The sequence below is a fragment of the Macaca fascicularis genome, chromosome 7, assembly GCF_037993035.2.
Source record: "Macaca fascicularis isolate 582-1 chromosome 7, T2T-MFA8v1.1".
NCBI classification, from domain to species: Eukaryota; Metazoa; Chordata; class Mammalia; order Primates; family Cercopithecidae; genus Macaca; species Macaca fascicularis.
In genome coordinates this window covers 51268869-51283476 of record NC_088381.1, presented here as the reverse complement: position 1 = coordinate 51283476, position 14608 = coordinate 51268869, and the positions used below count along the sequence as shown (strand labels likewise).

At 54.2% G+C, this 14608-nt stretch overlaps 1 protein-coding gene across 8 annotated transcripts in view; it reads left to right on the top strand.

Moving 5' to 3' along the window:
• STRA6 (signaling receptor and transporter of retinol STRA6) overlaps nucleotides 1–14608 on the top strand; it is a 32945-nt gene that overhangs the window by 15058 nt on the left and 3279 nt on the right. For 6 of the 8 annotated variants that reach the window (XM_005560059.4, XM_065548174.1, XM_065548173.1 and 3 more), the window contains exons 5-13: nucleotides 1096–1235; nucleotides 1774–1940; nucleotides 3352–3474; nucleotides 5786–5853; nucleotides 6034–6110; nucleotides 6375–6436; nucleotides 8019–8181; nucleotides 12299–12374; nucleotides 13365–13498. In XM_005560059.4, the coding sequence (XP_005560116.3) occupies nucleotides 1096–1235; nucleotides 1774–1940; nucleotides 3352–3474; nucleotides 5786–5853; nucleotides 6034–6110; nucleotides 6375–6436; nucleotides 8019–8181; nucleotides 12299–12374; nucleotides 13365–13498 (1010 nt within the window). The remainder of the gene's footprint in view (nucleotides 1–1095; nucleotides 1236–1773; nucleotides 1941–3351; nucleotides 3475–5785; nucleotides 5854–6033; nucleotides 6111–6374; nucleotides 6437–8018; nucleotides 8182–12298; nucleotides 12375–13364; nucleotides 13499–14608) is intronic. The other 2 variants (XM_065548172.1, XM_073996338.1) reach the window with 2 other exon arrangements.

Below are 14608 nucleotides of genomic sequence, written 5' to 3'. Positions count from 1 at the left end.
CTTCAATGACATCCCTACCTCCCTCAGCCTGGGGCTTTCCTCACGCCCACCCAGGTCTCCAGGTTTAGTCAGGACCCCCAGAGGAAGGGGGAGGAGCTTGCACAAGCCCACCTGGGAGAAAGGACTCCAACCCAGACCCTAGGGTAACAAGCCTGACATGACCCAGCTTCAGAGCGTACCTTCTCAGGCAGCCCTCCGTGTGTGGATTGACGTGACCATCCCAATGCCATCTTGACCCTTGTCTTCCCTGAGGGTATCACCTGGACCCTAATGCTTGAAGGCAGATTTATGGGGACTGACCTCTAGCCCCCATAGCTGGAACTTTCTTCTCCTATCTCCTTCAGCCCTGTGACCCGAGAGCCTGCCTGGACAGGCATGATCCTGAGGAGATGGGGCTGGGCAGGCTAGTGCGCAAGAGACCAGAGGGTTGGGGCAGGTGATGGGTAGCTCCCTGGTATAGACAGCTTCGCATCTCAGACCCAGACGGTGCACCGAGGCTGGTCTTGCTGTGCTGGTTTTGTAGAGAACCAGCCTGGGGTCTCCGGTTGGCCCCAGAAAGAGCTTGCCCTGGCTGGGGCAGTGCTTGAGGGAGAATGAACCTCTCAGAGCATGAATGCAAGCTACAGCGCAGAAGCCAAGGGTCTGAGTGGCTTGCCCTGAGCCCAGAGGGGTGATGCCTGGGACAGCTATGCCCGCTGTCTGCCCTCTGCTTCGGGTCCACACCCAGCCCAGGGCGGCGGCCGTTGTACAAGGATGTTGTGACTCGCTGAGTTCTCTGAAGGTTTGCCAGCTCAGACAGACCAATTAGTGTGGAGGTGGCTGCTTCCTGGAGCTTCCAGGGTGGGCGGAGGGAGCAGTCTTAGGGCTTCTTCCCACTATATGTATGTTCCAAGTCCCTTTGGCACAGGACCCAGAGCTTGGTAGATAAGAGGCACTCCACAAATATCTATGGAATGAATGAATGAAGGGGTCTTATTCCCCCATCTAGAAAGTGGGACTGACTCTACCTCCTTGATTTATGGAATACAGCCTGGAGGTAATGGGGGTGCAGGGGCTGAGTAACTCCTTCCTGCCCTGTCCTTGCCTCTGTGCTAGCCCTGTGGATTTCTTGGCTGGGGACAAGCCCCAGACAGTGCCTGCTGCTGTCTTCATGGTCCTCTTCAGCTCCCTGTGTTTGCTGCTCCCCGACGAGGACCCATTGCCCTTCCTGACTCTCGCCTCAGCACCCAGCCAAGGTACCCACTGCCCCCCAGGCCCTGAGGTTGGTGTGATGGGATGGGAATAGGGTGGGTTCTCGGAGTTTTAAGCTGAGCTCAAGGAGATGAGGGTAACAGGAATAGTTGTCAATGAGATGGGCTACTATCCTGAGACATGACCTCTTCAGACCATCCAGTCTTTACAATGATGCCACAAAGTATGCATATTAGCCCCATTGTGCAATGGAGGAACTGAGAGCCGGGGAAGTAGTATCTTAAATTGAGTATTTACTCAGGCACCATGCTAAGCATCATATATATACCTTCTCATTTTTCCCTTGCTAATATATTGTGATTATTTCCATTTTACAGGTGGGAAAACTGAGGCTCCAAGATGTAACTTGCCCAAGATCAGAGTTGAGACTAGTTAGAGCCTGGATTTGAACCTAGGGTTCTTGCCCGCTGAACATGCTGAAGGGCTTGGAAGCTGGAGACAGGAGAGAGGTCTGGGTGGGCTCACCACAGGCCTCATGTCTGCTCTTCCAGCATGGGTCTCTTTGCTTGTTTCACCTTCCAGGGGCCTGGAAGATGCTGGGACTGTTCTATTACGCTGCCCTCTACTACCCGCTGGCCGCCTGTGCCACAGCTGGCCACAGAGCTGCACACTTGCTTGGCAGCACGCTGTCCTGGGCCCACCTTGGTGTCCAGGTCTGGCAGAGGGCAGAGTGTCCCCAGGCACCCAAGGTAACCGCTGACCACAATGGCCTAGGGCAGAGGGGCGTGCAGAGCAACCTACTCAAACCACGGTGCCTCCTTTGAGCTCTGATTCTATGAGGGGCCGCCCTGCAGCCTTCCATTGTGCATGGGATTCCATGCCTTCAAACACATGCCCCTTCCAAGCTTGACTGCTCTGTGGGAGAGGCAGGGAACAAGGCGGCTGGGCCCAGCCCTCAGGAGCTTTAAGTCTAGGATGGGGCAGAGAAGGGAAAGTGGGCAGAGTAGGGGGAAGAGAAAGCCTGAAATGGCCCCCACCCCCAACGCCTGTGTTAGTGATTCCCCAGCTTCCCTTTGGTCAGGCTGGAGAGGGAATGGAAGTGAAGTGTGATGGAGGCCGGCAAACGTGAAGTCAGGGATGGTCTTAGAGGGACAAGAGGAGAATTCCAGAACCTCAGGACCTTGCTCACTGGCTGCTGGCTGGAGTTGTGAAGCTGTCCAGTCTAGAACCCAAAGAGTGATGGTATAGGCTTTAGAGCCAGACAACCTGAGTGTGAATCCAGCTTCACCACCTCATTCATTAGCTCACCCATTCATTCAACAACATATTTGAAGCACATACTCTGTACCAGGGACATTTCCAGGCACTGGACTACAGCTGTGAACAAGACAGACACAGTCCCTAGCCTCCCAAGAGCTGTCATTTCAGAAGGGGAGACACGATACACAAACAAAATGATGCCAGGTGGTACCCAGTGCCTTGGGGAAACAGTGCCACCTTTCTGAGACTGTTTTTACATCCGTCCATGGAGCTGATAACACCAGTCCCTCAGGGTGGAGGTGAAGACTAAGAGGTTGCTTTGAGAGGGGGGACTTGGTGGCTCTTTTTTGCCACCTAGAACCTGGCACATACTAAGCTCTCAATAAAAGTATATTGAACCCACAAATAAATGAATGAGTATACAAAAGGCCCACCCCCAGGAAGTCCTCAGCCCTGGGAAGTAGGGCATAGACTTTCCTGATGCTTAGGTTGAAAACTATATGTAGGCAAAGTCAGGCTTTTGCGTGATTTTCAGAACTGTTCCTAATGCTCCGGGAACACAGAAACAGAAAGAGGTGTCCTTTCGAGGCCTTATTCCAGTCCTGGTTGAGGTGGGTGTGGGGGGCAGGAGGGAATCAAGTTATCTCCTCCTCTTGGCTCCTCTCAGGCCTGTGGGGGTCCAGGAGCATGGGGGAGGGGTGAGCATCTCTGCAGGGCTCAAGAAGGGGAAGTGGGCAGGTTTGTGCTGGGTGGCGGGTTGGGAACCATAGAGCTGAAGCCTTCCCATGGCCCCCCAGACCATCCTCAGGGCCCAGTGTGAGGTGGGAAGGGCAATGGATTCTGGTTCTTGGCTGGGGGAAGAAGGTGGAAGGTAGTCTGTCTGGGTGTTTGTCTGTCCAGATCTACAAGTACTATTCCCTGCTGGCCTCCCTGCCTCTCTTGCTGGGCCTCGGATTCCTGAGCCTTTGGTACCCTGTGCAGCTGGTGAGAAGCTTCAGTCGTAGGACAGGAGCAGGCTCCAAGGTAAAGGGGCAGGCCTGGGGTAAGCTTTTCCTCAGCACCCAAGACAGCCCTACTCTCCCATATCTGTGGTCCCAGATACATGGCCGTGCTTAGTGTAGGGCCCAGCACAGAACAGATGCTCAGAAAATGTTTGCTGAGACTGCTTAGTCCTGCCTCCCCAGGCAAAGGCTGGGCTGGCCCTTGACTGGCACCCAGGATACCCGCGGCACTGGGTTGTATGAATAGTAGGGACTTAACAAGGCAGAACTGAGTCAGAAGCCAGGAGAGTCATCGCTCTGTCTGTGAAACACTGAGATCCGGCTGGAGAGACGGCCTGGAGCCTTGCGCCTAATCCGAGTTCTGCACATACTGAGATGATTCAGGAAGCACCCAGGGCAGAACTGCATTATGAATCAACTCTAGGTTGAATGTGGTTGAATAATTTCAGATAAAGGAGACGGCTGGGAGGGCTTCCTAGAGGGGGTAGACTTTAGCAAGGGCCTGAAGGACAGGGAGATCTAGAGTGAGGAGAGAAAAAGGAGCAGACATTGTAGGCACAGGAAAGAGCATGAATAAAGGGGAAGAGATGGTTTTGTATCTGTTTTGTTCACTGTATTTGCAGCACTGGGTAGGCCTTAGCCCTTAATACGTACTCAGCAAATATTTTTGAAGTTTTGAATAGATGAATGAATGGATGGATGGATGGGTGGATGGGTCAAAGGAAAGGTGTATGGAAGGAAGGACGGATGGATGAATGCATCATGGTAAGAGAGAATTCTTAGAAGATACTTCGATCTTAATGAAAAGCCTTCTAAGGACTTACCATATCAGGCCCTGGGCTCAGTGCTGTGGACTTGGAGCTGATGGACTTGTGTCTGATCTCCAGGAGCTCCCAGTGTGGTGGGGAGACAGATGCAGCACCAAATACCTACAGTGCAATGTGAAGCGTGCTGCGGGTGTTGGGACTGCGGGTGCAGGGGCGGTCCAGTACTTCTTTCTGGTGAGAGAGGAGGAAGAGGAGAGCTCTGCAGAGGCCCTCAAAGGGGAAAGAAGGACAGACTTAGGAGAAAGGCTTAGGACATAGAGGCCAAAGGGCTTGGCTTCTCTTTAGACAGGGCAGGGGAAGGAGAGGCTTGATGGGAGGCACCTGGGCAACCAGCAGGTAGGTGGTGATGCCAGCTGCTGGCCCAGGGAAGGTGGAGGGAGAAGCAGGTGCTTCTGGGACAACGTGTGGTCCTAAGTGTGTGTTGCTCAAAGTGTGGAGCTCAGCAGAGGGGCTGGGACTGGGTGTTAACTCGGCAAGGTCAGACTGAATCCAGAGAATGAGTGAGATCCCTAGGCAGGATGGAGAGCCCTGGGTCCATTTTGGGCTACTCTGGTCCAAGAAGGCCCACAGACTCCAGGCTCGGCTCCCACGTGGCAGGCAGCGAGTTCTGAACACTTGTAGCTCCTGCCTGCTGAGGCTCACACTCCTCGAGGAAGCCCGTGTCCTCTCCTGTTTACATCTGGCTCTGAAGAGGGAGCGGCCCCCCAGGGCCACGTGGTGCCCGAGGCATGCCCCTTTACCTTCCCTTCCAGGGTTTCCACCACCCCACCCCTCTCTTCATTGCCAGCCTTTCCTCCCAGGCTTGAGAGGTGCAAAATCCTCTTTGGACTTTGGTCAAAGAGGTTTAAGTCTCAAAGGACCCCCATCAGCTTTGAGCTGACCCACTCCTGCCCTGGATCCCAGGGTTGTCATGGCAACAAGTGACAATCGCCTATGTTCTCCCAGTGATTCAGGGCAGGGGCTCGCCCCATCTTCCCATGGACCTCTGCCACTTCACAGGCAGCTTAAGGCCTGGAATGTGGCTTAGACAAATCTGGTCACCCTTGTGATCTCCCTTGCGTAGTAGCAGGAGGAGAAGCCTGAGGGAGTCTGACCTGGAATGACCCCCTCCTGTGTCCTGGCCTGGGATGTGCCCGTGGGACACAGCTTCCCTTTGCCCCAGTTTCAGCTACCAGAGGCCAGAGGGCTAGGGGTGGGCAGAAACAGTGATGAGATGTGACTGAGCAAAGCAGGTGAGAGTTGGAGACAGATCTTAGGAAGAACTTCCTGGCATTGATGGTTCTTTGACAGGAAACTGGCCTTGTGTTTGTGAGAGAGAAAAGGGAAGCTTTGGAGGGCATGGACCTCAAACCCACAGGTCAGCCCCCTCCGCACTCACCACCACAGCCATGGCCAAGAGGTTTTTATGGAGCACCTGCTTGGTGAACACTCTAGTTCCCTGAGCCAGGGACCCACGAATGGGTCGAGGCAGGTCTCATCTGCTTGTTCAATTGTCTGTCTCCACAGGGGCTGCAGAGCAGCTACTCTGAGGAATATCTGAGGAACCTCCTTTGCAGGAAGAAGCTGGGAAGCAGGTGGGGTCTCCGACACACCCTCTGTGGGCCAGTGGATCAGGCTGGTTAGAAGCCGTGCTTGGGAAGCTGGCACCGGGCAGCATGGCAGGGGCAGAGGGGCAGAATGACCAGCCTCTGGGGCTGGCCCTCAGGGAAGGGGCTTCCGCTGAGGACCCCACACCTGCTTGGGTCTTTCTGCAGCTCCCACACCTCCAAGCATGGCTTCCTGTCCTGGGCCCGGGTCTGCTTGAGACACTGCATCTACACTCCACAGCCAGGTATGGGGTTGGGAGCTGAGACCGAGCGTGACAGGGGGTGTTACCCTCCCTTGCACAGAATGGCTTCAGTGGAGAACTGGCTCCTGCTCCCTGGAATCCTTGTCATCAACAGGGACAACTACCAGCTTGGGACAGGGGGAAGACCCTGGCCTGGCCTTGGTCATTCAGAGTCCTGTGGCCCTTTTCCTGGGCCCCTTGGGAGGGAAGAGGGCTCCCGGGCCTGAGTGGTGCTGTTCACCACACTCCTTCCTTTGAGGACTACAGGATTCCGTCTTCCGCTGAAGCTGGTGCTTTCAGCCACACTGACAGGGACGGCCATTTACCAGGTATGTCCTGCACCCTGTACTGCCATCTGCCTGTGGAGCCCTGCCCTCAACCCCCAAGCCTGGAGTAGCTCCGGCCCAACCCAGCTCTCTAGGTGCCCCATCCAGAACCCCGACCAGGTGCTGCAGGCCATCTTGGGAATTCTGGCCTACCCAGAAGGGTGGGGGTGTTCACTCTTGAACTCACAAAGTGACTCGGAGCATTAATTTTGGAAGCCACATAAACACAAATTTAAATCCTAGCTCCACTATTTACCTCCTGTGTGGCCTTGGGCAAGTTATTTAACCTCTCTGAACCTGTTAGCTCATCTGTAAAAAGGAGGAAATAGAGTAATTTTCCTCTTTGAGTAATTGGGAAGATTTAGCGAGATAACATGTTTGATAAACTCTGCCTCACCACCTCCAAAAAAAGAAAAAAGAAAAAAAGAAAAAACAAACAACAACAATTCAGATCCTAGGAGACAGTTACAATTATTCCCCACTTTACAGATGGGGAGAATGGAAGCTCGGAGAGGTGAATTTGACTTGGCCAAGTTTGACTTGGCCAAGTTTCTACACAGCTGATATCTCAGCGTAGCCTAAGTTTGAATCCAAGTCTGTCCAGCTTTAATTCCTGCACTCATTTACTTTCACAACATAGAAAAACTGGAAATTTTACATTCCAAAGTTTAGATAGATAGATGATGGGTAAATAGAGGTGCAGACACAGTCATCCCTCAGTATCTGAGGTGGATTGGTTCCAGGACACCCCTCCATTCCAAAATCCAAAGGCTCAAATTTCTGATATACGATGGTGTAGTATTTGCACGTAGCCTACACACATTCTCCAGTATACCTCGTTATCTCTAGATTACTTACAATACCGAACATAAGTGCTATGTAAATAGTTGTCCCACGGCTGGGCGCAGTGGCTCACACCTGTAATCCTAGCACTTTGGGAGGCTGAGGCGGGCGGATCACGAGGTCAAGAGATTGAGACCATCCTGGCCAATGTGGTGAAACCCTGTCTCTACTAAAAATACAAAAATTAGCTGGATGTGGTGTTGGGCCTGTAGTCCCAGCTACTCGGGGGGCTGAGGCAGGAGAATCGCTTGAACCCGGGAGGTGGAGGTTGCAGTGAGCCGAGATTGCACCACTGCATTCCAGCCTGGCGATAGAGCAAGACTCTGTCTCAAAAAAAACAAAACAAACAAACCCAAAAAGTTGTCCTACTGTATTATTTTTTATTTGTATTATTTGTATTGCATTATTATTTTTTATTGAGGGTTTTTCCCCAAATATTTTTGATCTGTGCTTGATTGAATTGGTTGGTCATGGATGTGGAACCCACAGATATGCAGGGCCGACTGTATGTAGTTATGGTGCTTGAAGGCATGCCTTTGGCCTATTAGGCTATAATTGCACCTGTCTGTAATGTCCTCATTTAGAGGCATGAGGACCCTGCTCTAAGGAGCAGATAAGAACACTGATGGGCAATGGGCATGTGGCTGGAGCCTGTGTGCTGCCAGTTTCTTCCCCAAAGTCTCCCCTGTTAGTACAGAAAACCCTTTCCTGGGATGGGGCCCTCACTGTGGGACTCTTCCAGGTGGCCCTGCTGCTGCTGGTGGGCGTGGTACCCACCATCCAGAAGGTGAGGGCGGGGGTCACCACGGATGTCTCCTATATGCTGGCCGGCTTTGGGATCGTGCTCTCAGAGGACAAGCAGGAGGTGGTGGAGCTGGTGAAGCACCATCTGTGGGCTCTGGAAGGTGAGGCCTCCAGGGAGCCCCTGAGGGCTGCAGTGGGGAATGAAAATGGGGAGACCCAAGGTCTATGCCCTAGTCGGCCATGGACACACTGGGGGCCCGTGGGCACATTCCTTTCCCTCTCTGGGTCTCAACTGCCTCATCTCCAAATTGAGGCAGTTGGCGCTTCCAGTTCTGAGCTTCCATGAAACCTGAAGGGACATCTCAGCAGCTCCTGCCCCTTGCCTGCTTCTGTGGCACCTTCCCCCACCACCCCCAGTGTCTCTGACCAACTCTCCAGGAATGGAGATGAGGAAGGCCATGGGCTGGGTGAGATGAGGTGGGGAAGGAGGGAGGAGACAGTGATGGGGGACGGTGAGGATTTCTGAGTGAATCCTCATGGCAGGGGGCTCGTGTTGGGCAGGGCGCAGGCTTTCTCTTCCCAACTCCCTGTCTTTTGGGGCCATCTCCTTTCTCCTTCCCTCCTCTGACAATGAGCTCCTGAAGCAGGGAACCATCCCGGTCTTCGCTTCTGCGGTCTGATGCCTCCTGTAGCCACCTACTTACTCTGCCTCCTGGGCACTCCCAACAGCCCTGTGGAGGGGACTGAGAAGTGTCCCCACTTGACACATGGGGAGGGATTTGCCTGAGGCCATCCAGCAGGGCAGAGTGCAGCCAAGAGAACGCAGGGCTCCTGAAGACTAGGTGGGGGCTCTCTCCATCACCTTGGGACAAAGCCCCGTGCTCAGGACTCAGGAGGCATGCACCTTCTGCTGACTTGGGGGCCCCAGGCTGGGACGGACAGGCCCCCGGCTTCTGAGGAGTAACGTGATGGTCAGAGCATGGGCTGCCAGCATTGCAGGTGGAGGTGGCTGCTCCGCAGCTGTACCCGACCATTAACATCATCCTTATCCCACAGACCTGGGCGTGCTGGTCTTGGGGGGGCAGGGGAGTGGGCAGAGGTGCACAGAGTGACCGCTTCCTTCCCTGACCACCTCCACCATCTCCCTGAGCACCTCAGTTCCCATACTAGAGGCTGCCCTGGAACTGCTGCTGAGGCCCACAAACTGGACAGGTGACAAGTTCTGGGTGAGCTGAAAATGACTTCTGGGAGATTTTTCGAGCTGGTTGCAACCTGAGTCATAGGCAGGTGCAGACATGGTCCAGGTCAGTCCACAACCAACCTCAGACCCTTGCTCACAGTGACCCTGTAGGTCAGCATCATTGATCCCAGCTCACAGAGCAGGGCATTGAGGATCGAAGGCAAGAAGAGACACGTCCAGGGCAAAGGATTCTGCTTCCACTCATCACGACTTATATTTTTAATTGCATATTGCAGTTTCCAAGCTCAAAGGCTCCCACTTTGGATCTTCTTGGGCCAAACAGAGCAGCATTTACTCTCTAAATTTGCAGATGAGGAATACTGCAGCCCAAGAGGATTAGAGATATGGGTTCAAACAATTCTCCCATCTCAGCCTCCCAGTAGCTGGGATTATAGGCGCCCGCCATCAGGCCCCAAAGCCACCCCACAACCTGGGCTCCAGTGTCCCTTGGTCTGCCCTTTGGCTAGGGAGCTAATGTCTTCTGCGCTCAGAGCTTCTTTAGGACTGCCACCCAGCGCTTGGACCATAAGCCTGGCATCACTCACAGAGAGCTGAGGCTGAGTCAGGCAAACCAGATTATAATCTCTGTTCCATCACTTACAAGCTAAGTGACCTTGGGCAAAGTGCTTTACCTCTCCTGACCTCAATTTCCCCACCTGCAAAATGAGTGCTGGAGTGAAAAAGGAACACTTGCCCTTGAGGCCCTCAATCACATGAGGGAAGACAGATCTATCCCCCAAAGCAGGGCCCAGAAGAAGGCAGGCACAGGATCCCAGAGGTGGCAAAGAGCAGGAAGATTGTGTGAGTGCTGGGGTTTGGGGGCGCCCAAGTTGGGAACCAATGGAGGGAGAGACAGGTAGGAGGTATATGGATGGAGATCAAAGGCCAGGCCTGTGGCCAAGGGGGCTGCTAACTTTCACCGCTGTGTTAGCCTGTACACTCACCAGGCCAGGCTCAGCAGGCGGGCTGTTCACCTCCTGGCAGCAAACGGTCCAGAATGTGCCCTTGCTGCAGCCCAGCTGGCTCCAGAAGGGGGACCACAGAGGCTGGAGCTATGCATTCGCAGTGCTTTCTCCCAACCTTGCTTCTGAGAAAAGTGTCCTTGCCAGGGCCCTGGAGGAGGGAGCTAGGGACCGGCAGAAGGGCCTAGGTGTCTGTAGCATCATTTTTAGTCCTGGCTGAATCTGGGAAGCACCCGGTGATTTTAACATTCCCGATGCTCAAACCCTGTGCCAGACCTACTGAATCGGAAACTCTCAGAGTGGGGCCCAGCCTCTATGATTGAACAGCCCTCCCAGTGATTTGTTTGTGTGTGTGTGTGTTTTTTGTTTTTGTTTTTGTTTTTTTGAGATGGAGTCGTGCTCTGTCGCCCAGGCTGGAGTACAGTGGCGCAATCTTGGCTCACTGCAACCTCCACCTCCTGGGTTCAAGCAATTCTCATGTCTCAGCCTCCTGAGTAGCTGGGATTACAGGCACATACCACCAGTCCCAGCTAATTTTTTTTTTTTTTTTTTGAAATGGAGTCTCACTCTGTCTCCCAGGCTGGAGTGCAGTGGCACGATCTCAGCTCACTGCAACCTCCGCCTCCTGGGTTCAAGTGATTCTCCCATCTCAGCCTCACGAGTAGCTGGGATTACAGGTGCCCGCCACCAGGCCCGGCTAATTTTGTATTTTTAGTACCATATTGGTCAGGCTGGTCTCGAACTCCTGACCTCAGATGATCCACTGCCTCAGCCTTCCAAAGTGCCAGGATTACAGTTCCAGTGATTCTCATGCAAGCAAAGTTTGAGCGCCACTGTAGCAGGCACCCAATGAATATTGGCTGGTTGATTTCAATTCATTGCTGATGGAAAGAAATCATGAAGGCTCTGCCTTTGAAAAGTCTCCAGAGCAGTGGCTGTCAGCCCTGACTGCACACTGAATCACCAGTGTTGCTTTCACAGGCTAAGGCTGGGTCCCACCCACAGAAATTCTGATTTGACTGGTTTGGGTGCAGGCTGGGCCATGGGCGAGTTTTAGCAGCTCCAGGTGATCCTAAAGGCGATGTCAGTGCGGAGACCCACCGCTCTAATCCCTGTGGCTCTGTGGAATTAGCACTCACCTTTTCTGTGTTTGCTTTCCCTGTGCTTGAGATTCTGGTGGTGACATGGGCACCAGGAACACTTCCCTGGGCTGATTGATGAGATCAGGGTGCAGGCATCTCAGGCTCATTCTGGATCTGCTTGCACACCTCACTCTATCATTTCTAGCGGCATGGCTGGCTGGGCGAAGCCCTCTGTCTGAGCCTCAGCTTCCTCTTCAGCCCAGTGGAACAGTTCTTCTGTCTAACCTCATGGGGTTGCCGTGACAGTTCAGAGCAAGGCTGGATGTGGATGTAAGGTGGGAGAGTCACAGCCCGCACCCCTGATATTCTTAAACATCCAGGCTCATTCATGGCACACCATCATGCACGCACTCATTGTGTGCATGGCCAGGGAAGGGGTGAGGGAGCTGGGTGACAGCGTCCGCCTCCCTTATTCTGATGGACTCAGGCCACACCGATGTAGACTCACACCCTCTATGCGCTGAACAAAGACCGCTAGTGCAGACATGGATGGGGCCTTATGGCTCACTTATCCTGGGAGCTGTACAGCATAACAGTGTGCCCAGCAGTATATTCACGAGCAAATGGGGGCCTGGGGGAGATGGAGTGCCCTCCTGAAGGCCACATGGCCAAGAAACAGTGAAGCTGGAGGCAGATGCCAGGTTGGATGGAGGTCCCACAGCAATGGAAGCAGCAACAGCAGGGTGAGGACCAGGTCTGCAGACTCACAGCTGGTTTCATCTCTTGGCTACTATATATCACTGGGAAGAATGGGGTGGCCGAAGTCATTGGCTTACTGGATCTGAGAACTGGGGATAGGGCCAAGAGGCCTCCACGCAGAGTTCATTGTGGGGCAGGGGGAACTCCCCACAAGGCACCACTCTGGCAGGGGTTCCGAGGCCCCCAGAAGACTCCAGGCCCTGACCTCTCACTTTGTTCCCTCTCTGCCCACCAGTGTGCTACATCTCGGCCTTGGTCTTATCCTGCTTACTCACCTTCCTGGTCCTGATGCGCTCACTGGTGACACACAGGTGAGTGGCAGACTCCGGCTCACCCAGTGCAGAGGTGGGGAAGGAGTGGGAGTCCTGTGGGTCTGCAGGGAGGCCCTGGGGCTGGAGGTAGGGAAGGGCTCTGCCAGCCTAGGCTGTCAGGGAGCCCACCTGAGTGTGGCTGTGCTGCAGTGGAGGGAGAAGGTGGGGCCGGGTCCTGCACTTGGGACTTCCTGTCTGGTTGGGGAAATGTCTGTGAGTATGAGGGACATAGGGCACCACCAACTCAGGGCAGCTGGTGGAGCTTGCCCCCTGAGTAGGGGCCCCCGGATGGGCTGGATGAGAGGGAAGGCGGCCTGGGGAAGCTGTACTGCCCGGGAATGGAAGAGATAGGAGGTGAGGACTGTGTGGATGGGAGCAGAGGTTGGGGTGGCCCTGCCATGTGAGAGCATAGATGAGGGGTGGCCTGGGGGCATAGTGCTCTGGAGAGGTGGCGCGGGTCTCGCCATGCTGCCTCACTTGCCCTGCAGTGGTGAGTGGTGAGGAGCACTGAAGGCCCAGGGCAGGTGGAAGGGGCAGCCTGAGCACTTACCCATGTCAGAGAACTGGCCCATGTGTCCTGTACACTTGCCAGGCCTCAGAGCTCCTCCCAGGGGTCTTTCTCCACAGGTCACCCCTCCTTCTCCTGGCATTCAAGGCTCCCCAGCCTGTGCTTGCCTTGCCTCTTTACCAGGTGGTGTGCTGTGTGTCACTCCCATTCTCACTGTTGTTTCTCACTTTTCTGACTTGGCTCGGGTTGAGCCTTCTGCCTGGTTTTGTCTTTCTCGTTCACTCTTTAAGACTGCCCAGGTATCACCTCTTCCAGATATCTTGGGTTAGTGGCCTCCTCCTGGCTCCCACAGTTCTGGGACTCCCTGCTGATGGCTGTGGGTTGAAATTCTGTTGGGAGTTTGGACAGTTGCTGGCCCAGAAGAGGATTTAGGAGGAGAGTGTTGCTTCCTGAGGTCTCTGCCTCCCTGGCTCCCACCCCAGGACCAACCTTCGAGCTCTGTACCGAGGAGCTGCCCTGGACTTGAGTCCCTTGCATCGGAGTCCCCACCCCTCCCGCCAAGCCATATTCTGTTGGATGAGCTTCAGTGCCTACCAGACAGCCTTTATCTGCCTTGGTGAGCCTCCCTTGCCCGTCACACCCAGCCTTGGCCTGGGCCTCACCTCAGACACTGGCCCCAGTTGAAGAGAAGAGTGCTCAGCAAGTACTGCCCTCAGGGTTTGTCTGGGAATGCTCTGGGGCGACAGCAAGAGGAGGGACCCCCCTGCCTTCCCTGCCCTTAAGAAGCTTACTCAGGATGGGGGTACAGGAGCCCTCAGGAAATTGAGTGGGTACCCTCCACATGGAGGTGAACTCTGGGTGCCATCAGATGTTCTCATGGGGGGTGGACTCAGGTCTGGAGGTGTCAAATTCAAAATGATACATTCCTGACTGGGTGCAGTGGCTCACACCTGTAATCCCAGCACTTTGGGAGGGCGAGGCAGGAGGATCACAAGGGCAGGAGATGGAGACCAGCCTGGCCAACATGGTGAGACCCCGTCTCTACTAAAACCACGAAAATTAGCCGGGTGTGGTGATGCACACCTGTAGTTCCAGCTACTTGAGGGGATGAGGCAGGAGAATCACTTGAACCCAGGAGGTGGAGGTTGCAGTGAGCCGAGATCGTGCCACTGCACTCCAGCTTAAGAAAGGGCTGTGCCACAGTTGGCTACCTACAAAGGTGATGAGACCCCTGTCACTGAGGGTATGCAAGCGGAGTTCCATGGATATTGTTGGGGTCTGCAAAGGGGGTCCTGCCCTGAGAGAGTTGGACCAGATAACCTTCCAGGACCCCTACCAGCCCCAAGTTTCTGACTCTCCCCTTGGGTCCTGCGGTGAGAAAAGCACTCTGAATGGTGAGGGGCTGTGGCCAGGGTTGCACATCCAAGGGCCTTGTATCTCTCTCTCCATTTCCTTCCATTCTCACCTCCTTGAGGGAGGAGAAGGATGGTAAAGGAGTGGAGGAATTACGAGGACAAAAGTCATAGCATCTCTTCTTGGTAGCCCTTATGCCTCCAGGCCTTTTTGTAGGCATCATTCTCTAATCAGTTGGCCAAATTATTTCAATAGACAGTCCTTGGGCACCTACCGTATGACAGGCTCTGGCTTGAAGGAATGCAAACATCAGTTTAAAATGTAGTCTTATTCCCCAGTAACTCAAACTCAGGAGAAACTGGAGGGAAATAAC